The sequence below is a fragment of the Phodopus roborovskii genome, unplaced genomic scaffold (assembly GCF_943737965.1).
Source record: "Phodopus roborovskii unplaced genomic scaffold, PHOROB, whole genome shotgun sequence".
Lineage (NCBI taxonomy): Eukaryota > Metazoa > Chordata > Mammalia > Rodentia > Cricetidae > Phodopus > Phodopus roborovskii.
Genome location: NW_026126629.1, coordinates 6,384,823 through 6,410,997, shown reverse-complemented (window position 1 = coordinate 6,410,997; position 26,175 = coordinate 6,384,823). Strand labels below are relative to the sequence as shown.

The window sequence follows — 26,175 nt, the reverse complement described above, 5'->3', positions numbered from 1 at the left end:
TAAAAGCAGTTCTCTGATATACTTTTATCACTTCCTAAAGACAAATATAGCCTATATACTAATGAGATGAATGTTCTGGTTCATTTTAGATGAAGAATTATATCTTAGCTGAATATTCAATCCTATGGGATATAGAACATAGACTGTTACTTCAACTTTATAACTGTCATTGAAAATACTTCTCATACATCATAAGAATGGCAGAAGTCTATTTAAAACCATTTCAGAAATTGTCAGAAATCCTTTCCTTGCCCCAAGCTAACATTTATTAAAAGTTTTTATCTATCTATCTATCTATCTATCTATCTATCTATCTATATCTAATCTATGGTGAGATTCAGGTTGGTAGTCGACAACAGTTTTTAAAATCAAACATTGTAAAAACAGAAAGTTGGCACAGGGAGGTTAAGAGTAGATTTTGGAGGAATGTAGGTGAATATGATAAAACATGTATGTAATTCTTAAAGAATTAATAAGTATTTTTTAAAACAAACATGTTAGCACAGTTCAGTCCTGAGATATACTAATTTTATACTTACGTCTGTTTTTCCTAATTAAAGCATTGTTTCTATCACAGCACAGAACTTTACGTGTACAATAGAAATTGCAGTCCTAGCCAAAGTGTCTGAGACAGTAGTTGTGTGCTTGTCTGCATGCAAAGTGCACAGGTTGTGTGTGCCAAGTGAAGGCTTCAGTGAAGGCTTGCCATGCCTGAAATACCTTTGGTTCATTGTGTGTTTGGAAACCTTTGGCTAGGATCTCACATGTATTTAAGCAACACCACACGTGTTGTGATGCATCACCTTGCATTTCCACCCAGGTTACTAGAGCCTCTTACTGCTTGTCTATGAGCAGGCTCTAGCTTCTTATCCCTTGGTGTTTGAATTGTGCCAAAGGTGTTGAAGGGAAGTGAAACTGACCCTCTTACTCCTGGTCAAAAGTTCCTTGGGTCAGGTCCTTAGCCTCGCCTAAAGCCTGGTAGCTCCAGAAAGGGAATGTTTACTTCTTGGCCTACTTGTCATCTTTCCCAGATAGTAATGGGCTTGTTAAAAAAAAAAAAAAAAGTTAAGAGAGCATGGACCCCACCCCATCCCCATCTGAGCACATGCCTCTTTACTCTGGATTACCTGGCCCATCTTTCTGGCTTCAATATCATAACTTCCTGGGATTTCCAGGCTCCTCACTCCAAACACTGAGGTGAAGTTTCCCTTACCTTGGGCAATAGGAGGTTGTATCCAGACTATGGAGGGTTAGGCCTAGCCTCTTCCAGTTAATAGCTGAGTGGCTATAGATAGGTTAAGGTTACTCAACAAACAGCTCCCGGCCTGGTTCTTTGATGCAAAGTGTAGGGAAATTCTCTCCAGAGTGATATTTTAAAGAACTCATTGTGGAGTTGCTTTACCCCAGACTGTCTTTGCTCTTTAAAGGTTCTTCATGATTTGGCCTTAGCTGTTCACCCACCAGACAAGCTGCTTCTGTGTCTAGCCTAGAACTGACCAGGTAGTAAGGTCAAAGTGGGTGTTTCTGAACAGCTTCTGCACTATTGTAAACACAAGATGTTCTTTATACTTGCTGCTCTGAGCCTTACATTCCTTGTGGAAAGACTACTGAACTCCCAGGCAGAACCATGTCTGTACCCTGTTTGCCTTCGAGTGAAGGCTGCTTCTAGCTGGTGTTGCTGGTGGAGCAGCCCAAGGACAGAGGCTTGTGCTCCTAGCTGACTGCTCTGGCTGGCTTGAGACGAACATTCTGTCCCATGTTCAGGTTTCTGGGGACTAGTGCTGCAGCTGCTGCTGCTCCAGTGCTGACAGCCACACCTCATGACAGATGTCTTGCCAAGAGAGCCTCGAGTGCTCTAATTTTATCACTTTAGCAGTGTCTTGCTGGTAGTTGTCCTGTGTCTTCTCATGATCACTGTCAGCACACATAACCACTAACAAAGCACCAAAGTGGCAGATGCTGGTGATGCCTTTAGTTACATGTACTGGGAAAGGTGTGAAGAAGAGATACTGCAGTTTAGTGACCATCCTAGAGTGTGTATCTTTTTTTTTTTTTTAAAATTTCTTTTAACATTCCAATCCCTGTTCCACCTCCCTCTCTCTTCCTGCTCCCCCCACCCCCATCTGCTCCTCTGAGAGGGTAAGGCCCCCCTTAGGAAGTCTAGTAAGTCTGTTCCATCATCTCATTGAGGCAGGTCCAAGGCACATCTCCACTCCTCACACACCTGTGTCTAGGCTGGGGCAAGGTATCTCATCATATAGAATGGGCTCCATTCTGTATGATGTGCATTAGTGTTAGATCTTGGATTCACTGCCAGTGGCCTCATATATTGTCCCATTCACACCATTGTCACCTATATTAAGGGAGTCTAGTTTATGTAGGTTCCCCATTTGTCAGACCCGAGTCACTGATCTCTCACTAGCTTGGATCAACTGATTTTGTGGGTTTCCCCATCATGATCTTGACTGCTTTGTTCATTCATATTATTGTTCCTCCGTCGCTTAGATTGTACTCCAGGAGCTTGGCCCAATGATTAGTTGTGGATTTCTGTATCTGCTTCCATCTGGTTCTAGCTTTTCTGGGATTGTGAACTGTATGCTAGGTATCTCTGGATATCTTGCTTTAAGTCTGGTATCTGCTTATGAGTGAGTACATACTATATTTGTCTTTCTGATTTTGGGTTACCTCACTCAGGATGTTTTGTTTTGTTTTGTTTTTTTCTAATCTGTCCATTTGCCTGCTAATTTTAGGATGTTATTGTTACTTACTGCTGAGTAGTACTCCATTGTGTAAATATATTACATTGTCTTTATCCTTTCCTCAGTTAAGGGGCAGCAAGTGTATATCTTACCTCACCATGCCTGTGTAGAATTATATACAGCCATGTCAGGTATCTTCCTTGTCACTCTCCAACAGGGACAGGGACTGAACCTGCTGAACCTTGTCATTTTAGCTAATTGGGCAGTAAGCCCCCTGGGATCCACCTGTCTCTGCCCCACATTGCTGCGATTGTTTACATACACCACCAAGTCTGGCTTTGTGAATGCTGGCCATCTGAACTCAGGCCTGTATACATAGGAAATGATTTATTTTGTTGAACCATCTCCCCAGCCTGCTGTTTGTTTGAGATGTATCCTCCACGTCCCCCCACTTTCAGCTTCCAGTATTTTTCCTGTTTTGTTTTTTGTTTGTTTGTTTGTTTGTTTGTTTTTGTTTTGTTTTGTTTTTTTCTTGAAACTTACTTTTTTAGGAGACCTCAGCCAACTCTCATCGGAGTTTTTGAAATCTGTTTGCCTTCACTTTTAATTTCCAAAAGGGAAAAAAATATTTTTGTTTTGAAATTTCCTTTTCTTGACAATTTCAGTTTCTTGTTGCTGGCTGCTGCTTTCTAGTTTTGATCATTGAATTGTATCTTAGAGAGGCACTGTGCTCCTTGGTTGTCTAATGCAGATGTAATGGCTGTATTGAGAGCTTTACCTAGTCTGCTGTTGCTTCCCAAGAGAGACTGCCTGGGGAAAGAGCTAGAGAAAACCCAGGGATGGTGTGGGGGTCTTCCTGAGCAGATTGTTTAAGCTCCTGTCCAGTGGAGCACCTCTGCCCTCACCCATATTAATGACCCGGGTGTGGAGACCCTCTTGTTTTTCTTCCCTCATCTCTGGAAAATACAGCCAGTCCAGCAGAATTCCTGTTACTGCCTAACAGCATACTGCAAATGTAGCAATTCTAAACAACATGCACACTTACTTAGTAAGGCAGGCCAGCTTAGCTCAGCCTCTTGCAGTCCAGAGCTGGCTGTCCCGTTTTCTCTTTAGAAGCCCTTCCAGGTGTATGCAGTCCCTGACTGAGTCTGGTTCCTCACAACTGTAAAACTGAGGCTCTGAGCCTGTAGCAGCCACTTGTAATTCTCCAGCCTCTGTGGGGATTTTGTGTCATAGCAATGTTAGCAGATGACTCTGCTGTCTGTCAGTAAAGACAAAGTCTGTAGGCTGTGGCTTTAACTAGAAGGAAGTTAAACACCCATCTTGGAACTCACTCCACCTGTTCACAGGCTCTTGTGACTGCCCCCTATCACTTGAAGCCAGGCCTCCCTTGAAGCAGACATTCTCCTGCAGCACTCCAGCCTGTAGAGGCACCACCATTAATTAGTTAAGTCTTTGGAAGCCATGTTGACTGCATGGACTTCGACCTGTCTTGGTTCCTGGCAACCCTTTGTCATTGTCTGCTTCCTAACCTCTGAGCCTGTTGCTGTTGTCTTCTTGTCCTGTCTCCTCTTTTTTGAGACAAGAGTTTCTCTGTAGCTTTGGAACTCCTGGAACTCACTCTGTAGACCAGGCTGGCTTCAAATTTACAGAGATCCACCTGCCTCTGCCTACTGAGTGTTGGGATTAAAGGTGTGCACCACCACTGCCTGACATGATACGTGTCTTTTTAAAAGTTCTTACTGCAATGCTGGTGGATATTGGAGGAATAAAAGTTGACATACGTGCTCATTATACCATCTTTATTTTACCTGCTCCTTTTAAGGAGGAAAAAAAATTCTTTACACTCTTTATTGTTAAATGCTTTTACTCGTTTATGCATTTATGCCCCTAACACCATGATGTACCTTAAAACATTCCTTACCTTGGACTGAGACTAACGTGTCTCCTTTCCATTAAACTTTTGCTTTTTGGCATTTTCTATGAATTTATATGGAATACTTATATACCTAAGCTATTAGTTCTCTGAGAATATGCTTCATTTAAAATTGGAAATTCGGAACCAAGCTTGGTGATAGTATTTAATCCCAGCACCCAGGAGACAGAGACAGGTGGCTCTCTATGTGTCCAAGGCTAGCCCAGTCTAGATGGCAAGTTCCAGGCCAGCCATGGCTACATAATGAGACCTTGTCTCAAAAATAAAATAAAATTGGAAAGTCATATAATAAAACATTTTTGTTAGTCAAGACCCTGCTTTGTATTCTTTTGGTATTAAATATTAAATGGCTGTCATCTTAAGAAGTAAATGATAACCTGGGCACCTGTAAAATGTTCCATGATGGTGTTTCACATGAGGGCCTCCAGGGGGTGCTGTAGCACCTATCTTTGTGTTAATGCAGAGTTAGATAGCTGTGTACAGACAGCAGGATGAAGTCACTGAAGGCAGACCCAAGCCCAGCCCTGACTTTTACAGGGCATTTCCTCTTCACTCAATATCTCCAGCAGTGGAGTGGAGCAGGAGGAAACAATGGGTCCAGGCCCCATCTCCCCAGAGGTTGCTGTAGCAGTGTGTGGTACTGTATCCTCAGCAGGATCACCTCACAGTTCAGTGCAGGTCATCCCAGTGCCTGTCAGAGGTCTCAGTCCCTGCCTTCCAGCTTGAATGGAATAGAGGAAGTGGCCTCAGGCTGCATCTGAGACCACCAGACTTTTGTACTGTGTTGAATTTGGTGATGGGAGTAGAATTGTGTTTCTTGTTCTCTTTGCAACTTACATAAAACATTTGAACTGTTAAAACCTCCAGCTGTTTCTGATTTTCACGGAGGTAGGATCCTTTCCCTTCAGATTGCCATATTGTAAAAACTCCCCTTCACACAAAGTTTTGTGTGCAACATGTTTATTTTCAACTATTGCATTGTGTGTCTTCCTGGATTCACTGTCCACCTTGTATTTCAAGAAAGAACTTCTTTCTCTTGATCCCAGAGCTCTTCGATTCTGCTAGTATAGCTTACTAGCTTGCTCCAGGATTCCTGTCTCTGTCTCCTAAATGCTGGGCTAACAGGGCTTGCTTGGCATTTACATGGGTGTTAGGGATCTGAACTCTAGTTCTCGTGATTGCATGACAAGAGCTTTAACACTGAGCCATCTCTCCAGCCCTGAATTAATGTTTATTTAAGGAATTTTAGTAACACCTTTTACTTTTAGCAGATCACAAAATATTGTTTGGTTAATAATCCTAACGTGAAATTGCTTAAGCAGGGTTGGAAAAGCAAACATAAATATAAATAACAGTGTTAGGGGTGAGCCCCAATGCCAGGTAACCATTGGCAGAGAACTATTACTGTAATCAGAAAGCCAGGATACTGAGCTGGAGCTGCCTGCCTGGCTTTACTAGCTTCAACTCTTTTCTCCATCTTCCTTACTTTCTTTATTAACTGTGTGGTAGAATTAAGGGTAATTTAATATTTTTTTTTCAGGGGCCAGTGCGATGGCTCAGTGTTCATGTCTCATATACACATGCACACATCATAGTTTTATTTCTCTGTATAATTCTACAGGTTCTTAATATAAATATAAATTTTATTTTTATATTTAAACAGAAACACCAGTGATTTGCACTACCAACCATGTCCTCCCTTTCCCATAGGACACCCTTCTGCAGGGAGGGTCTCTAGATACACATAGCAGCTCCTGTCACCATTGTCTCATACCCTTAGGAACATAAGCCCTACTTGTGACCCTGTGCCATTTCTGGAACACCCCTTAATATGGGGAATGCCAACTTGTATCGATAGCCCCAGCCATCCCCTCTGAGAGTCCTTACTTGCCCCTATCACTAACAAGGGAACCTAGACTCCTTAACTCTATTCCAACCCATCCAACTCGTGGCATCTATCATAGTCCTGACTCATATCTTGTAGCAATGTGCAGCCTGTCAAGTGTCCCATCCTCTTCTCCACACACCCTCATTAGTCCCTAGATAGGGCCCAGATCTGTAGGTTAGCCCAGTCCACACTACCACTGATTTCCAGGTTTGGACCAGGATGCACATCTTGTGCCACAGCCTAGCCTGCTGTGTCTACCTGATTTCATCCCAACCACAGCATATCTACCCTTCAGACACAACTTGTCTTGTTGCATCTTTTGTGGTTTTTGGCAACCTGCTATGTATATACCTGACAACTAACAAATTAAATACATGTGCCTAAGTGAATTTAGAATAAATACTTGAGCATTGCCTAGGACAATATTAACAAGGCTAGAAGAAATGATTAAGACAACCTAGGATTTGAAAACCAAATTTAATGAAACAGCGAACAACCTTTCTACTCAGCAAGGTCCTGCACCTCTTGTTCCAGGGTCTTGTCCAGTAGTTCGACTGTTAATTCCCAGCACCCTCCCTGATGTTCAGGCATATCTTCAAACTTCATGCCTGAACTGGGACTCACATCTGTATACCAGCCCACTACTTGTGTCCATTTGACTTCATTCCACATAGCAATACCCAGTCTTTGGAGGCAATGTGGCCTGCACATCCTGAGTCTGCCCCAGCCTGCTCAATCAAGGTATTGGCAAAGATAGTTCCTTTTGAGGATTGTTAGAATCTCTTTACTCACTTTAGCCTGGCTTCTAGTGATTACTCACTTTAGCCTGGCTTCTAGTGATTTGTATCCTATCAACTAGATCTCTGCCTTTATCTTCACATGATTCTCTCTCTCTCTCTCTCTCTCTCTCTCTCTCTCTCTCTCTCTCTCTCTCTCTCTCTCTCTCTCTCTCTCTCTCTCTCTCTCTCTCTCTGGTTGTGTGTACATTCATGCATGCATACATATAATCCAAATGAAGTCAAAAGACGAGGCACTGGGATTTAGGACTTTCAACACAAAGTTTTCAAGAATCGAAATTCAATCCACTACTTCACTTATGCTAGCCAGCTAGCCATTCACTGTTGAGCTACATACACCCCAAGCTCATTCTGCTGTGTGTGTGTGTGTGTGTGTGTGAGAGAGAGAGAGAGAGAGAGAGAGAGAGAGAGATTTGTTCTCTCATACATTATAGTCTGACCTCAGCTTCCCCTCTCCACCCCTCCCAATCTGTCATGTCGCCCCCATTAATTCTCCTCCATTTCCCTTCAGAAAAGAGCAAGGCTCTCAGAGATATCAATCTAATACAGAATAGCAAGTTGCAATAAGAGTAGGCACAAACCCTCATATCTTGGCTGGACAAGGCAACTCAGTAGGAGGAAAAGGGTCCTAAGAGCAGGCAAAAAAGAGTCAGAGGACTCACTGTTAAAGGAGTCCCACAAGAACACCAAGCTAATAAATAACCATAACAGGTATGCAGAGCAACCTAGTGCAGACCCCTGCATGCTCCCCAGTTGTCACTTTCATCTCTGTGAGACCCACTTAGTTGATTCTGTGGGCCATGTTCTCTCCTGCAGTCCTCCTTTGCCCTCAGTCCCCCCCAGCTCCGCCTAATGTTTGGCTGTTAGTCCCTGCATCTGCTCCCATTGCTTGCTGGATGAAGCCTTTGTGATGACAATTGGACTAAGCTCCAGATGGGGAGCTCTGGCAGCTGGTGTGGCCACTGGTTGAGCAAGGGGCATTTGCTGGAATTGGAGGCCAGACTATGGATGTCTGTGCTTTTTAAATGGCAAAGTAACTTTTCCTGATATGTAGAGTTTGATAAAGATCAAAAGAATTCAATATTAAGAAAATAACTCATGAAAATGAGCAATTTTTGTGAAAATAGAGTACTTTTGCCTTTTTTTGTTTGTTTGTTTGTTTCTTGAAATGGTATTTTAAACACAAATATTAGGCCAGAACAAACTAATGAATTTTAGAGGACTGAATTCCAAACTTAATTTGATTTTATTTGAGATGCAGCTTCATCTTCAGTTTTCACAGTAGTTTTGTTTATCTGATGAATTGAGCATCAGCTGGCAGTCTGGCTCGTTTTGTGTGTGCTCTTGGGCAGAGAAGAGCGCCCTACTTTGGTGGATGGTCTCTCCTCTCTGACTTTCAGAGTTCTTGCTGTTACTGGTTGTTTAGAGGGTTTGTTTGTTGTTTGTTTTTGAAAGCTGACTTGGAATAAGTTTGCCTTTGATTTACCTGTTGTAGCATTTATGGTCTCTCCCCAGGGCTGGACCTCAGGTCCCTAATATCATATTGTGTATACAGAAGAAAAAGAAAAAGCATGTGGACCAAGAGGGCAAACTCCTGAAGTTAATGTAGGGAGAAACTTCCACTTTTCACAGGTCCCAAGTCGCCCCTTAATGTGATAACTGAGCCACAAGAGACTTTTGAATCACTTTAGTCATGGACAGGTTTTAGGGGCCAGTGTGTAGAGGTGCTTGTGGCTGGTCATACCTGTTGGCTGGAGTTCAATGCCCAGGACCCACATAGTGAAGGGAGAAAGCCAGCATCCACAAGTTCTTTTACTTCCAGACACAGAGAGGGGTTGTAGGCATAAATGTAATTTTTAAAAGCATTTAAATTGAGAATGAGAGTAGTTATTACTTTAGAAAATTTCCCATGATGTCATACAGATTGAGTTATGTCTAATCTGAAAGTGCGAAATGCTCCAAAATTTTGAGTATAGATAGGACGCCTAAAGTAGAAGTGCCACACTGGCCTCAAGTGATGTGCACTCAAATATAAGTATACTAAAAAATCATATTCAGTGTATAAGATGTATATGTATCCTAAATAGATCTCATGTTTTAGTCTGGATCCATCCCCATTGTGTTTAATTTCACACACACACACACACACACAACTTGCATGATTGATTTGTAACCCCCCCCCAATCTGAAATCTGTATCTGACTCCAGGCATTTCAGATAAGTCAGTGGTAATCCACTGAAAACATTTATTTTTGGGACTAAGAAGCTGGAGTGAATGTGTCTTACTTACTTTAGATCCAAGCTGCCCACCCTTTGGGAAAAGATGGGGCCGTTGGAGTAGGGATGTGGAACCAGCCCTCTTACCTGCTGGCTCTCCAGCCAAAGTGCTGTCACCCAGAGGGTGAGCTATAGATATTTGCTTCTTTCCCCTCTTGTTTAAATTTTCAGTGTGAAGAATATGTTCTAGATGGAATGTGTGGTCATTGCTTTCTAAATGAATAATTCACATCTGGGTAAATGTCCTTCATGTAAATCTTCCAGGTTATAACCACTATTAAGAGCTTGGCTGCCAAATGGCTGTCATCAAATAAAGAACAGAGGCTGGAGAGGTAGCTCAGTGATTAATAGCACTGGCTGCTTTTGCAGATGACTGGGTTCCCTATCACCCACACAGTACTCACAACCACCTGTAACTCCATTCTTTTGACTCCCGTGGGTATCAGGCACACAAGTGGTGCACAGTATACATGCAAGCAAAATACTCATACACATAAAATAAATCTAAAAGATTTTCTTAAAAAGAAAATAAGCAGTAAATGTCAGCAAGGGTGCAAGGTGTATGTGAGGCATGAGGAGTCTTCATCATTGCTGGTGAAATGTAAAGAAGTCCAGCCACAATAAAAGATAGCTTTCTGCAGAGATACCTACAGCCATGTTTATCACACATTATTCAAGATAGCCAATTTATGGATTAGTTTAGGTATCTATCAGCAGATTCAAAAAAAAAAAAAAAAAAAAGGTTGGCCTCATAAAAATGAGGCTGTTTGTGTGCCGCTATAAAACCTTTTTTCTTATTAATGAACACATTGCAGACTTTTCCTGTTTACTGTGCTTACCTCATCTCATTTACAAGCCTCACATTTACACATCCTTACTACTATATGGTTGTGCCCTATCCATAATTCAGCTGTGTAAAGTAAAAGACCTGAGTTCAGTTCCTCAGAACCCACATGAAAGTGCTGGCCAAGGCCGTGTGGTCCTGGGGCTTGTTGAGCAGCCAGCCTGGCAGTTCAGCTCGATGCAGGTTCAGGGAGAGACTTATCTCAAAAAAAAAAAAAAAAAAAAAAAAAGGTGGAAGGGGCTGTACAAGAGCCTGAGAACCTGCATTCAGATCCCCAGCACCTACATAAATAAAGGCCAGGCATGATGCACATGTCTGTAGCCAAAAACACTGGAAGGGGGTGGGAGCAGGGTAGAGACAGGCAGATCAGTGACCGGCCCTGTCTGAAAAAATATAAGGTAGGGGGCCCAGAGAGTCCTTAGCCCAGAGAGTCTCAGTCCTTAGGAGTGCTTGCTGCTCTTCAGTAGGACCAAAGTTCTGTTCACAGCACCCATGTCAAACAGCTCTGAACTCCAAGTAGCTGAAGCTCATCTGACCTCCATGGGCAATGTGTGCCTAGGTAGGCACATGCAGGCAAAACATCCTACACATAGAGTCAGAGAATAAACATAAGTGAGGTAGAGCATAAAGATGACATCTTATGTTGACCTCTGACCTACACACACACAACACACAAAGATGCACGCACATACTTTTGTCGTCCTATGATAAATCCTTTTAAATATTCTTATACTGTAGCACTTTACTTTAGGTCCTTTACTTTACACAGCTAAATTATAGTAGGACACAGCCATATAGTAGTAAGGGTGTGTAAATGTGAGGCTTGTAAGAGGGAAGCACAGTAAACAGGAAAAGTCTGCAATGTGTTCATTAAAAGGTTCCATAGCAGTTATTCTTTAGGGCATGTTCTGAGAGCCAGGATTTCATAGAAAAGGGTCTACTAAAAATCGTTACCATTCTAATAAGAAAGAAGTTTATATATTGCTAATTTACATTTCTATAGGAGTCTCCCATTTTGAGAAATGCCTGTGCATATTTTCAGCTGTTAAGTTTTTAATAGTTTATTTTTTTTTTTTTTTTTTTTTTTTTTTTTTTTTTTTTTTTTTTTTTTGCATTGAGTATTTTTTATTTAATTTTATATAACAAAGTCCAATTAAATGAAACAAACATTTATACCCATATTTGGGAATTTGGTGGTCCTTTCCAACTGCTTCCTTCTGGTAATGTTGGGTCTCTTCCTTGCTGTAGTCTGTAGGGCTGTTTTGTCCAGATGTTTAAGTTTTTGTTGTTGTTTTTTTTGCCCTTTTGTTTTCTTTATGTCCTTCTTAATTTGGTTTCTGTTCTGTGAAGAAGAAGGGAGGAAAAAAATAAAAACAAAAAAAAAAAAAAAAAAAAAAAAAAAAAACCACACCCATGGCCCAAAGCAAGTTGGGAATAAAAGGTTTGTTTCAGTTTATTGGGTACAGTCCACCCTTAAGGAAAGCCAAGACAGGAGCCTGGAGCAGAAATGACAGAAAAACATTGCCTACTGGCTTTTTCGGTTTCCTTTTTCAAGCAGCTCAGGTCAACCTGCCCAGAATGGCACCACCCACAGTTGGCTGACCCCCTGCATCAAATTGCAATGAAGAAAATGCCCCACAGACAGGCCTGCAGTAATTTCTCTGCTGAGCTCCAAGTTCCTAGATGTGTTATTTGACGGTGGTGCCAGCTATGGCACTGTAACTCACCAGTTTCCTCTACACTGTTTCCAATGTCTTCCTGTGCAGCTTTTTTTGTTTTTTTGAGATACAGTTTCTATGTATTGCTTTGGAGGCTGTCCTGAAACTAGCTCTGTAGACCAGGCTGGCCTGGAACTCAGAGTTCTGTGTAGCTTTAACATCAAGGAAAATCCATTTTGGATGAAAGAGCTACCAGCTATTTTATTGCTACATTAAAAAAAAAAAATCCTGAACAGCCACTAGTTATTATTGTAACCTTTCTTATATCCTTATATCTTATATCTGGAGGTTGATTGGGACAGGGTTCACTTGGACTCTGGTAACAGGTAGGGCTGGCTAAGTTCTCTGAGGGCTTCTCTACCCTTATACCTGGGTTGGGAAGAAACTAGCTGCAGCTGGCACATCTGTGCCATCTAAGTGAGTCCCATTCTCTGGGGTGACCTCTCTCCAATGAGCCTTAGGGTGGCCAAACTTCTGGAGGAATCGGTGAGTTTCTAAGACACATAAAAAGGGACATTGCCCATGTGTCAGAGGAAATAATATCTCCTTAATATATTATTTGTATTTATGTGTAGGAGTATCTGCCTGCATGTGTGTGTGCGCACCACGTGTGAAGGCATGGGACCCTGAAGCTGGAGTTACAGGCAGTTGTCTCAGTGTAGATGAAGGGAATGGAGCCTGGCTTGGCTCCTCTGGAAAGCAGCAAGTGCTCTTAGGCACTGAGCCACCTCTCCAGAAAAGAAGCAAAAGGACCCAGTTTGGCTGGGAAGTCATAGTGCATTGACTTACATATAAATTTCACGAGCTATGTTAAAAAGAAGTTAAGAGCTACCCTCCAAGTGAGTAGTCTGTGCACACCAGCTCTAGGTGGTGGAGGCTGACGACAGTCTCACCTGGATGAGAGTGACCTCTCTCACACCCCAAACTGTGAAACTGCCCAGGTGCATTTCTTCTAGGTCCTAGTAACTGTTATTGTTGCCTACCCTTCCTTCCTTCCTTCCTTCCTTCAAGGCAATGTCTTGTTATGTAACCCTAGCTGGCCTGGAAGTTGCTATGTAGAGCATACTGGGCTGGAACTCAGAGATCCAATTGCTTCTGTGTCCCAGGTACCACATTCTGTGGGGATTGAGTAAAGGACATCGAAAATGTCAGGATGAGTACTCTGTCTCAAAGCTATACCCGAGTCCTTGGTTTTTGAGATAGTACTCATTGTATAGTTCAGACTGAACTAAATCTGAGATTTGATCACTGTGTCTGCCTGTCTTCTGAGTGCTAGAATTATGGTTGTCACCACCATGTTTGATGCCCAGTTGTTTTAGCTAATGCCACTAACATTTAAATGATTTAGTTGGTTCTCAAATGTTTTGGTTTAGACCCCAGTACAGGCTGACACAAGCTAGACACAGTGGCTCATGACTATAACAGAATTTCAGGCCAGCCTGGGCTACAAAGCAATGTCCTGTCTCTGGCAGAGGAAAGCCTTTGTAGGCACTGGAGCTGTGTGGGATCTGGTAGAATAGTCAGGTCCCAGGGTCTGATTGATAGTACCACTAAAACGGATATTCATTCCATTACTCCTTTGGGCCATCCCATTAGATGCAGTAACATGATTGTATAGCTAATATTTATGGAGCTTTGTTATATTCCAAATTAAAAAGAACATTAAAAATCTAATTTTAAAATAACAATATAAACAGCATTTAAAATGAAAATAGCTATTTTCCAAAATTAAAAAACCTTAGAAGAGTGCTGCTGTATTACATATTTGCCAGTTTCTTTAATGCCTGGCATAATAGAAGGCAGCTGGGTTTCATCTGCCTAGTTCATCCCCTGCACAGCTGCAGCCTCTGGAAAATCCCTTGAAGTTCTGAGTAAAAATGGCAAATAGCATTTCATGAACGAGATCTTAGGAGCTCTTCCTGGCCTTTCTTTCCTTGGCCCTATAAATGCCAGCTTTCTTTGAAAGCATGTCTGTCCTCCAAAGAAATACCAGTGAGTTCTGGATTGAGGAGTGTTAACATGAACTACAAGAGGGTAGTAATTGGGTTGGAAGGGAAGGCAAGAAAGTTCTAGGCTTGACTGGAAAGTACGGAAGTGTTCTAAAATCCCCCCATAAGTTGAAAATTTCATCTAAATGACTTTTATGACTTTTTTTTTTTTTTTTTTTAGAGCAACAGGGGCTACAAAACCACTTAAAATTGTTACTACTGATAATAAAAATCTTGCCAAACAATAAAAATTAGTTTCACGTCACACAATAAGTGACCAAAAATTACTGTAGCAAGGTTCCAAAGTTTCTACCCCTGGCTCAGCCCCCATTTGAATTCTGAGATTGGCAGCAGCTGCAGCATGGAAACTGCAGAGACGTTCTTGAATCATCCCACAGTTAAGTGTTGGTAATACCTTTGTGAGAATTTTGCTGTTCTTTAACAGCTGTTTTGTTTTGTTTTTGTGGCAGGCACTATATTGCTCCAGGGTTCAGCACTAAGGAAGGGCTCTTGCTGTAAAGCAGAGGGGCCTGAGTTCAAATCCCCAGCTCTCCCATGTGTTCCTTTAATCCCTGTGTAGAGGAGTAGAGACTGATTCCAGACCTTGCTGGGTAGCCAGCCTGTCTAAAACAGTGAGATTCAGTCTGGTGAGAGTATCTCAAAAAACAAAGTGGAGACCACACCTGCAATCCTAGCCTTTGGAGGCTGAAGCAGGAGGACCCATAGTATAAGGCCTTCCTGGGCTTACATAGTAAAACCCTGTCTCAGAAAAAGGAAAATGTATTGTGTGGTAGTGGTGCATGCCTTTAATCACAGCTCTTAGGAGACAGAGACAGGTGGATCTCTGTGAGTTCTAGGACAGCCAGGGCTGTTCACAGAGAAACGCTGTCTCAAAAAAAAAGGGGGGAATGGGAACAAGACCTGCTCTCCCCCAGCTGCCTCTCACATAGTCCACAGCGTTGTGGATCTGCTGTTACCCTGAATGCTTCCGTTAACCTTTCTAAGAAAATGGCTTTCCTGTTAACTCTTTGTAATTATTCCATTTCAAGCTTTGACGAGGAACTGATTGTCCTTTCATTTGTTTTCTCTCTGCTGCCAGACCAGAGATAGAAGCATATTGCTTATTTCAGGCTACTAAAGACTAGTCCAGCCATTCCTGTCTCAGCCTCTCTGCTTGCAAATCACACCAACAATGGTTTTCTTTTTACATACGATCAGACCAGTGTGTGACTTACCCAGTAAAGTTTCTGAATGCAGCCACACCTAAGCACCTGAATTCTAGACCTGGACTTCACTTGGTGGTGTCCTCTGACATTACACATGCACACAGGCAAACTAAAGTATGGTTAAATCAAGACTTTATCCTTCATATAGCCAGTTGTTTTCCAGATGCGTCAGATTGTGGTTCCTGTATAATGCAGAGCATTCACAGTAAAACTACAGTTGAAGGACTAGGTGGGTAAGAATTGAGATTGTGATGTCACTGTTTCTCCTGATTTGTGCTGCTGTTTAATCCTAACCAACCAATTTGACCTTTTGATTAAGTATGTATGAGGAAATTACCACGTAAGACAGATGTGTAGCCAGATAACTGCATCATACCTGTAAAATAGCACAGATAGATTTTTCTTGTAGCCTACAGCATCTATAGGCTATAAGTCAGCCTTGTGCTTTATAAAAAGTTATTATTAAAAATCCCTTTGTATATTAAGAAGATAGAGGAATGAAGAATTCCAAGGTCATCTTCTACATGAGATAGGAGGGGGAAAAAATACCTCTTGAAAGGGCCAGAGAGATGACTCAGCAGTAAGAGCCCTGACTGCTCTTCCAGATGACCAGAGTTCAATTCTCAGCACCCACATGACAGCTCCCAACTTTTTTAAAACTCCAATCCAGGGATCTGACACCCTCTTCTGACCTCTGCAGGCACTGCATGCATGTGGTGCACAGACATATGTGCATAGTTAAGTGTTTTAATTCCTTAGAGAAGGCTGAGATCTAACTATGATGTAAATAGAGTTGTTTAACTACTGGGACAGCCACAGAATTTGGACCCATTTGAGATTTGTTCACTTCTTGTTGGACACTCCTGTTGGAGAGTTGAGTGTTGGTGTAACAGGAATTAGAAATCTTTGTGGGACTGCCACTCTGACTGGTGCCTTAGCCAGTCTCCTTTCCTTTATTGAGGAAGATACAAGGGCCTTGGCCCACTCTGCTCTAGTGAGGCTGGCCAGATTCCCTGGACACAGTGATGTGTTATGTGAGAGCCAGTCCACAGACTTGCTCAAGTCGGCCAGCATCCTCCTCTCCTCTTCTTGTGTAGACTTTTGCACAGTGCTCACTATAGTCTCTCCCCTCTTAGTCTCTTCAACTAGACTGTCCGACTCACTCCAGTCTACTTTTTGCCTCAGCTTCTCCAGTGCTGAGGGTATAGACGTGTGCACTACATCTGGCCTCTTAGTTTCAGGTGTAGTTTTCAGGAATTTCAAGCTCCTTCTGCTCCCCACATCTAGGTTACAAATCACTATTGTTTAATGAAAGAGTTGATGGTTATTTTAAATAAAAGCCCTAGCTAGATATGCTGAGTAGGTAGGTCTTAGGGAAAGGGCAGTGTTCCCAGCCTCTTTGTGAAGGGGAGGATCTACCCTCTGCTACCATCATAGCTGATCATACTCTCTGAGTTTCCTAGCAAAAGAAGACAAGATTAGAAGTGGTATTTTGAGCCTGGTGCTCTGTCTGGTGCACTTCGGGATGCTTAGTAGTGCATCCCTTAACATTGTTGAAGATTTGTGTTAGCCTCTGGCTATCACCTGCTGCCCTGAGACTTATTTTGAAATGTGGGACTGGGTGGAGTGATGTGTGTGAGTGGTGTGCTTCCTATAAGCAGCTTGCTCACTGTCTTCAAAGTCCTATAATGAGGTACACAGAGTAACTAGCCAGGTGGCAGTCTTTACAGCCTCTTGCTCCCTAGGGATACTGACTGGTTCTTTACTTTATGGCATCGCCATCAGATCATGGATGCCAGGCATTGCTTGGGTCTGTTGAAACATGCTCACTCAGTTGGACTGCGCTGTCCTTTACTCTCACTTCCTGCTGATGCCTGCCTGCTTCTATCTAGCTCAGCCTCATTGTCCGTTCTTCCCAACCCCACGACCGCTGTTTTAAAAGTAGATAACTAAGTCTTCAGAATTATACTCTAAATAGCTGGGTGCAGTGACCTACGCCTGTAATCTCAGCCCTCAGAGGTGGAAGAGGAAAGAAAGATTGTAAACTTAAGGAACTGCCTCAGAATGAAACCTGAAGAATTATACTAAAATGGGGCTTTGTGTGTCTGTAAACCAAGGTGCTGTCTTCTAATAAACTTTTAAAGTTGATAGCTAGAAGAAATACAGTTTTTAAAATGGAGTATAACCCTCTTCTTCAGGTTTCCTCATTGGAAAACTGGGATGTAACTGGCTTGACTGTAGACATGGGAGAGAGAGAGATGCTGGAGGGAGGAGTAGGGAGGATTCACAGAAATTACTGGAGAACAAAAGTTGTTTTTGTGGAAATTTTTATACTGGAAAAGTTCAGGTCAGTCCAGAGAGCACATCAGATCCTACTAGGACTGCTCCAATGGCAGAGCTTTTGTTTTTGTTCATTTCCAACAGTTTTGTTTATTGTTTGTTTGGTTGGTTTAGGCATGAATCTAAAATGACTTGGACTCAATCTGTGCTGTATAAATTCTCTTAAAGCCTCACATGTTAAGCAGAAGTTACTGCCAATGGTGACTTCAGGAAATGTAGTCAACAGTATACCATTAGCAAGGTGAGCATGGGTCACATGCACCTTAGAGTCCCAAGAAAAGCTGCCAGTGGAGACAGTCCTGTTGACTAAGTGAGATGCTGCCTGACAGACGCAGACTTGGCTGCACTGGCAGAATTGTTCTGTAGTTGGCTATGCCTGGCCTGCTCCTAGTGCTGTAAACCTGTGTGGTCAGAAAGCGTTATGGGGGGGGGCATCTTTTTTTGCCTTGTAAAAGAGTTTTATTTTACTTCCATTTGGAACCATATTTTGTTGCAAAGAAACTTTTAACTGAAAAGATGGCTCATTGATTAAGAGCACTTGCTGCTCGTCCATTCAGAACTTCACATAATGTAACCATTCAGGTTGGTGACAGTTGAGTTTCTTATTGTGGAAATGAAAGTATTTCCTGTTAATTCAAGCAACAGTGAGTGCTAGAGTGTGGATGCCCGCAGTCCCAGCTTGTAGGAAGATGGGGCATGGAGTCTTGAGTTCAGAGTCAGCCTGTGTTACACAACAAAGGGGGAGGAGGCAGAGGCTAGTAGAAGTAAACTTAGCTGACCTGGGTGTAAACCTGCTCAGCCATTTTAGAAAGAAATGGATGGGCATCTGGGTGTAATGGTGCATACCTATCATGCCAGCATTTGGAGGCCTTGGCAGGAGTATTACCCCCCCCATTCTCTCTCTCTCTCTCTCTCTGTCTCTCTCTCTCATATGTAAGTAGAGGTAAGTAGTTTTTAGAGTCTTTCCTGCCCCCCCCCACCTTGTAGAAGTGATACCATAGATACTCATAGATGAGTAACTTTATACTGTTATCTAACCTAAAGCAAGTCTCCAACCCAGGCTAGCCTCCTGCTTTAGGCTAAGGGGGATTACAGTTCCCCACACTGGTTTTGAGTCCCTGGAAATACCCACCACTAAAAGGTTTTAAAGGCTGTACTGTCTGAGCAGTTGTCTGATGGTGACAGCCACCGTGAGTGATGCCTATGAGCCAGTCTTAGATTCCCTCAGTTCCTTTCATTCTTGAGCACTGCTGAGGCTGACCAGAGTTTGAATTGGCTTAGTGAATTGCTCAGGTCACAGGGCATGTGTTTAGGGCTGTGTCCCAGCTCTTGCTGCACACGGCCATCCAGATTGGTCCGTATCTTGAAAATCCCAATGTCATTAGTGTTTGCACCCCCAGCTTGTGTAAGGAAGTAGGTCACAGGTAGCCTTTTATCCCCTCTCCTTCCCACTTCATCTCTGTCCCCTCATCTGAAAATCAAACCTGCTTCCTAGCAGTTGACCTAAGTTTTTTGAGGACGGTTTGTCTTGTTAAGCCCCAAATCATGACCATTGGGTACATGAACATGCATTGAGAGTTGAAGCAAATCTAGTATATTAAAAAAAAAAAAAAAAAAAAAAAAAAAAAGAGCAGTTTTGAGCCAGGCAGGGGTGACACACACCTTTAATTCCACCTTTTGGGAGGCAGAGGCAGGTGGATCTCTGAGTTTGAGGCCAGTCAGGGAAACCTGTCTGAGGGATTGAGGGAAGTAGTTCTGTCTGCTCCATTACCATTTGCCTGCATGCAGAGTGTCCTAATTCCCAGCTCTTGTCCTTGCCATAGTACTTTCCTCACTGATCAGAGCAGTAGGTGTATTGTACTCTCGTAGGTCGTAGAATTGGAGGGTAAGCTTTTACCACTTTTGTTAAGGTGCTTAAATACAAAGCACTCTGGTAGCCAGGGCGATGTTTGAGGAGGATACTTACTGTAGCCAAGTGGTGGTCTAGCCAAGTATATTTAACAAGAATGGGGTTTGGTTAATGGCTTACTGGAGTTAGCTTAGTTTTGAGTCTGACACTGAAGCAAAAACTGAATACACCCTTGACACTTTTCCTTCCTCACTCATTAGTTCATCAGGTAAAAAGCACAGTCACCAAGCTGGGATTTGTGGGAGTTGAATCAGAGATTATGATTCCAAGGCATCCTGGGCTACTCTTTCTCAGGGGAAATCCATTAGCTAAAGCAATAGTGTCTGTGTATGTACATGTTCATATCTGTGCCTGTGGAAACTGAAGCCAGTGTTGAATGTCTTTACCTCAATCTGGAGTTCACCAATATAGCTGACCAGCCCCACCAGGGTCGGACTCTGCCAAGCACCTTAGTTAGAGCAAAGATTAAGGAGATAGAGCACAAGGAAGAGTCAATCTATGGATCAGAAAATAAGATCGTTGGTACCAGACATGGTTACAAGAGATGATGTAGCCCTGAGAAAACTTAAATGAGGATCTGTCCTAGGTGTGGTTGAGTAGGTTTTACTGTAGAAAAAAAAAGGGGGAAAATAGGTAGGGGCATCTGCAAGAGTCTGGACAGAACCTGGCCAGCAGATTGAACAAGACCATGACTGGTAGTTGTTGGTGGGGCAGGGGGGGGCGACAAAGAAGGGGGCAAGCAAATCAAGAAAGGGGCCATGGACGAAGAGAGCCCATAGCCAAAACAGCTGAGTTATAAGGTAGAGGCTAGGGGAAGAGAAGTGGAAGCCCAGCCCCTGGAAGGGAGGGGGAGAGATGAGGAGAGCAGGGAAGAGACACACATGCCTAATGAGACATTCCAGGTTTCTTTGAGAGCTAACAGTCACCAGCTTAGCTTCCAAGACATGTTTTTAATTGCTTCTTTACCTTACATATTAAGACATTTGAGAGTTGAAGGTACCGTGTCTGGTTATAACTAGTAGGCTTAGATGTTCTTCTATCATTCCTGATAGATGATGAGTTTATACCACAGTCTTTATTGAAGAGAATCCAGACACTAAGCCAAAAGGATGGGCGGGGTTCTTTCCTTTTTCTGAGACACTGTCACCATCCTTTATCTGCTGGTATGGTGTATTATTTCACAGTGCTGGTCCCAAAGGCGACAATATCTATGAGTGGAGGTCGACCATTCTCGGACCTCCGGGATCTGTGTATGAAGGTGGCGTGTTTTTCCTCGATATCACCTTCACACCAGAGTATCCCTTCAAGCCTCCAAAGGTAAGAAATCTCACATGTATTCTCAGATCTGACTGTTGCTATGAGAGACACATTGAAGTTTTTAAAATGCAATCACAAAAGCTAAGTTCCTTCCATGGCCGTGGAAGTACCTGTGGATACTCCATTTTAGTAGTCTGTGATTTAGGTAGACAGTCTGGATCTGATGTTTGGGTCAGTAAAGAGCTCAGCTTCTTGGGTATACATGTTTATAGTTTTAAGTAAATAAAATAACTATTGATTGGATTGGTTCCTCAGTTGGCAATAGGCATTTCTAGAGGTGCTTAAAACCTGTGCTAGATTAGAAGCTTACTCAAAAGCAGTGTTATTACTACCAGCTAACACAAGAGGTCAGCAAACAACCAACAAATCACACTTAGAAATATCCATATTTAATACATTAAAATTAAGCCAAGAATGTCATCACAACATTCTGGAAACAGCAATAGGCAGGAGGATTAAAGTTTGCAGCTAGTCTGGGATATGTAGTTCGAGGCTAGCCTGTCAAGAAAAGAAAAACCCTGCCAGGTGGTGGTAACACACACCTTTAATCCCAGCAGATCCCAGGGAGGCAAAGGCAGGCAGATTTGAGTTTGAGGCAGGCTGGTCTAGAGTGAGTTCCAGAACAGAGAAACACTGTTTCAAAAATAACAAGAAAAGAAAGAGAAGAAGGAGAGGAAGAAAAGAATAGAGGAAGTTGGAAAAAAAGGAAAGAAAAGAAACCCCTATAGAAGAGAGGAAGTGTTACCCCCCCCTTTGCCTTTGGCAATGGGCATTGTCTTAAAATGAAAGACTGTAACACCACAGTCAAGTCTTCTAAGTTTTATGATTAGCCAGCTGAAGTGCAATAAAAAGTCTCCTACCTGAATGCTGCTTAACAATACCTTATTTTTAGGTTACATTTCGTACAAGAATTTATCACTGTAATATTAACAGCCAAGGAGTTATTTGCTTGGACATATTGAAAGACAACTGGAGCCCAGCACTGACCATCTCCAAAGTCCTCCTCTCTATCTGCTCACTCCTCACAGACTGCAATCCTGGTAAGGCTCAGAATTTGTACTTTATTCCTTACTAAATGAAAAGGTAAAGGTACTTGTTTCCCACATAAACTAAGACCTAAGTTTTTGAAGGATGTTTTAATCAAAAGTTTAACCCACTAGTTGGAAAATGCAGCCGCTTGCTGTGTTCGGCACTGAGGCTGGGTGGGTGGCTCTGTTGCCTTCCTGTTTTGGTAGTGGTTCTGTGAGCACTTGCCTGCCCCACAGCCAGTTCTCACTTTTGAAAGTGACGTTTTTTTTTTTTTTTTTTTTTTTTTTTTTTTTTTTTTTTTTTTGCCAAATACTTGGTGATTAGAGAATCACATCTTATTGGGACTAATCACTTTAAAATTTCAGAATTCTAATCTTACTGTAACGAATCATTTTATTTTGTTTATTTTTAAAAGGATCTTTGCAAATGTAATTTCAGTTTGTTTTGTTGTTGTTGTTGTTGTTGGGTTTTTTTGTTTTTTGTGTTTTATTATGTATACAACATTCTGCCTCTGTGTGCCTGCAGGCCAGAAGAGGGCACCAGATCTCATTATAGATGGTTGTGAGCCATCATGTGGTTGTTGAATTGAACTTAAGACCTTTAAGAAGATCAGTCAATGAATGCTCTTAACCTCTGAGCCATCTCTCCAGCTCAGGACTAAACATTAAAAAAAAAAAAAAAAAAAAAAAGATTTATTTTTCTGCATCAACATAAAAATTTAACTAGGAATTCTGTTTTGAAGAAACACATTTAGTTGGGGATCTGGGTTTTGGTGGTTTCTAGGTATGCAGAGTACAATAGTGTCGGCTGCACCAGCCACAGACTTCACAGCAACCACAGTGCTCTAACAGTGCCTTGGGTATCCAGACTTGAGAGTTTGGTCATACACATGGAGAACAAGAGTGCTGCTTGCTGGGAGAGAAGGACAATAAGAAAACAAAGCAAGACTCCTCTTAACCACCCTTGTTCTCCTTATGCTAAGATTAGGAGATGGGCTGTTGAGACCAGTTGCTCTTGCAGAGAACTCAGGTCCAGTTCCCAGCACCTACAGGTATAGCATGCAGGCAGATTATCCATACACATAGATCTTTTTAAAAAATGTCTTTAATATTTAGAAGAAAACAGCATGGTGTCTCAGACATTGAGCATGGTTATAACTGCTGTGTGTTTTAATTTACTTTCTCCAAAATAATGTACATATTTTTCTTCCAGCTGACCCTTTGGTGGGAAGTATTGCCACTCAGTATATGACCAACAGAGCAGAACACGACAGAATGGCCAGACAGTGGACCAAGAGATATGCTACATAAACTGGGCTTTCAGTTCTTCCATTATCTGTCTGTCACAGAAGAGAGCTGCTTATGATTTTGAAAGGGTGGGGGAGGGTGGGAGTTGGTAAAGAGTAGGGTATTTCTATAACAGATATTATTCAGTCTTACTTCCTAAGATTTTGTTGTAACTTAAGGTATCTTGCTACAGTAGACAAATTGGTAATAGTGACTTTTAGAGCTGTCAGTTTTGCAAGATTAGCTGGTTTTTAGTTCAACAGAAAAGAATGTATGTGTAGACACTTGGGTTTCATTAATTGTAGTCTACTGTAATTTCAAAATCAGCTTAAATTTGTATAGGTTACACACATGGCCATTTATGTAAAGTCCTATTTTCTTGTTTAAAAAGTTTGAATTTGTTTTTCTCTCTTAGAAGGAAACAATGGTATTTAACAGTTTGTAGAGATTGTTACCTCATATATATATAAAATGGACACCTGGCTATGAGATACCATGTAGGAAACGAGTAGTTAATGTATTTTATTTCATATGCAAATTAAAGGTTGAATCAGGATTTGTGGAAACCTGTAGTGAAATACCTTAAGCTGTTAACCGTAGGCGTGGAATAGGAACTGCTCAGTGGACTGGTTATGTGTTTTAGACTTCTTACGTCTGCATTTGTTACTGTGCTAATAAACAATATTAAGAACAACCCTGACCCTTCTGTATTCATTTCCTCTCCACAGAGTCTTTGCCTCTGGAGCAGGTTAAGGAATACATACTACTTAATATGCCAGGACAGGTACTTACACAGCAGATTTGGAGATATCTTTAAAAATATTAGAGTTGGGCATGGTGGGGCACACCTTTAATTCCAGCACTTGGGAAGCAGAGGCAGGAGGTACTCTGGAGTTCCAGGACAGACTTCAGAGATACACAGAGAAACTGTCTCAAGAAACCAAAACCAAAAACAACAAAATAAGCAGTTAGAGCCAGCTAAGCTTCAAATATAAACTCACCCCATATTCCTGAAAGCATTATCCAATTTGTAGATGCAGTAGCAGCGGGAATGTAAGAAATGAGCTACCCTGGTCAATTGGTGTTACCACCTTGCAGGGCAGTTTCTGTGACTTGGTAGTACTGCTGCTTCACACTTCTCCAGACACATGTAGGTAAAAGCTGAGCATCACAGCTTGTGGGTGGAGGCCAGAGGATTAGAGTTCAAGGTCATCCTCAGCTATACACTGACCTTGAGAGTAGCTTGGACTACCTGAGATCATGTCTCAGAAAAAGGAATACTAACCTAGGACATGTTCACTCTATCATTTTAAAAACATGGTAACAAATTCTATTGCATTAAGGCATAAGATCTAAATGCAGTTGAGAAAAAACCAAACTGCTGGCAGGGTTCTATATGCAGTATCTAAGAGGAAAAGGCAAGTAGAATAATGCCTTGAAGGGCAGGCTGGAGAAGTGACTTAATATCTGTGTGATAATCAAAAAGAGAAAACAGTTTTGTTTTGTTTTGTTTAAGAACTGGCCAAGACTGGGCATAGTGGTACACACCTTTAATCTCAGCTGAGGAAGGCTTTGAGTTCAAGGTTGGCCTGGGCTACATAATCCAAACAAGCCAGGGTTATAAACCCGTGTCTTTAAAGGGAGATGGCAGGGCAAACCTGATGTCTGTAATATCAGTATTCAGGGTTGTCTAGGACACAAGGATTCCACCTAAAAAATTTATTAAAACCCTTTCTCAAAGGTAAGAAGGTTAGTGACAGGTGTGTGAAGCTTGAGTTCAGTCTGCAGGACTATCAACAAAAAAGCCAACACACCAATGTCTAGCAATATGCTCTATACTCAGTGGGCTGAGACGGCCACTGTTAAAGCCACTGCATTGAAAATGCTATACTTTACTTGTTGCCTTAATGCATTCTCTACTATAGCTTATTTCATATTTTGCTTTTCAGTTAGATGGTTAAAAGCTGACTTATAGCTGAAACCTCAAATAGCTTATTTCCTAGTTCTTAGTATAGTGCTGTCAAGCTTTTTAAACACAGTGTCCCACACTGTTCAGATTTTGCTAAGATCTTCCATAAACAACAGTACAAACTCAGATAAATAATTAAGACTAATGGTAGCTTGGTGTCTGACATACTATTGTATATGACAAGGTTATCAGAAGAAAAGGGGTTCTTTCCTGTACCTCAGCCTAGCCAGTTTCAAAAGAAGATCCTCTAGTATTCGGTTTTATCATAAGCACAGGCCTAGTTATAGAATAAAAACAGGGTTCTGAAAAGCCTACTTATCCTAAATTTAAGTTCTATTATACTTAATAGAGCAAAACAAAACCATGACTTTTGTTCTATTCAGTAAAGTCTATGTGAAATAAGAATTTAACTCATGTAGATCCAAATTGTTATTGATACAACTTGGGTACACAAAACAGTTGCCAACTTTTAAACATTAGACATTAGATGATTAACTTCTAAAAAATGTAAATATTTTATGTGTATGAGTGGTCTCCCCTGCATGTATATATGGACACTGTGCATGCAGTACCTGAGGAAGCCAAGAGAGGACACTAGATCCTTTGGGATCAGTAACTGGTGGTTGTAAGCCACCACGTAGGTACCAGGAATTGAACCGGGGTCTTCTGCAAGAGCATCAATCTTAACTACTCAGCAGTCTCTTCCAGCAACCTTGGAACTCACGTGACCCCTGGAACTCACGCACAGATGGAAGAATGGACTGCATACACACATACCACATACATACATGTCTTTGAAGTTATGTTCACACTAAGGAATTTGCATAAAATTACAATGAATATGACAGTTCCTGACAGGCTGGAAGGGTTTCCCATGGTACATTGCATTTGCTCCAAATTTTATTTTATTATTAATGACAAGACTTAACAAGTAACAAAGATGCTGATTTCA

General features: G+C 41.8%; 1 protein-coding gene across 1 annotated transcript in view; it reads left to right on the top strand.

Annotated features, from left to right (window-relative positions):
- Positions 1-23,948, top strand: part of Ube2e1 (ubiquitin conjugating enzyme E2 E1) — a 51,945-nt gene extending 27,997 nt beyond the window's left edge. Inside the window, exons 4-6 of the mRNA XM_051206758.1 lie at positions 20,807-20,939; positions 21,832-21,979; positions 23,181-23,948. Coding sequence (XP_051062715.1) covers positions 20,807-20,939; positions 21,832-21,979; positions 23,181-23,278 — 379 coding nt within the window. The 3' untranslated portion in view covers positions 23,279-23,948. The remainder of the gene's footprint in view (positions 1-20,806; positions 20,940-21,831; positions 21,980-23,180) is intronic.
- Positions 23,949-26,175: the final 2,227 nt, after the last annotated feature.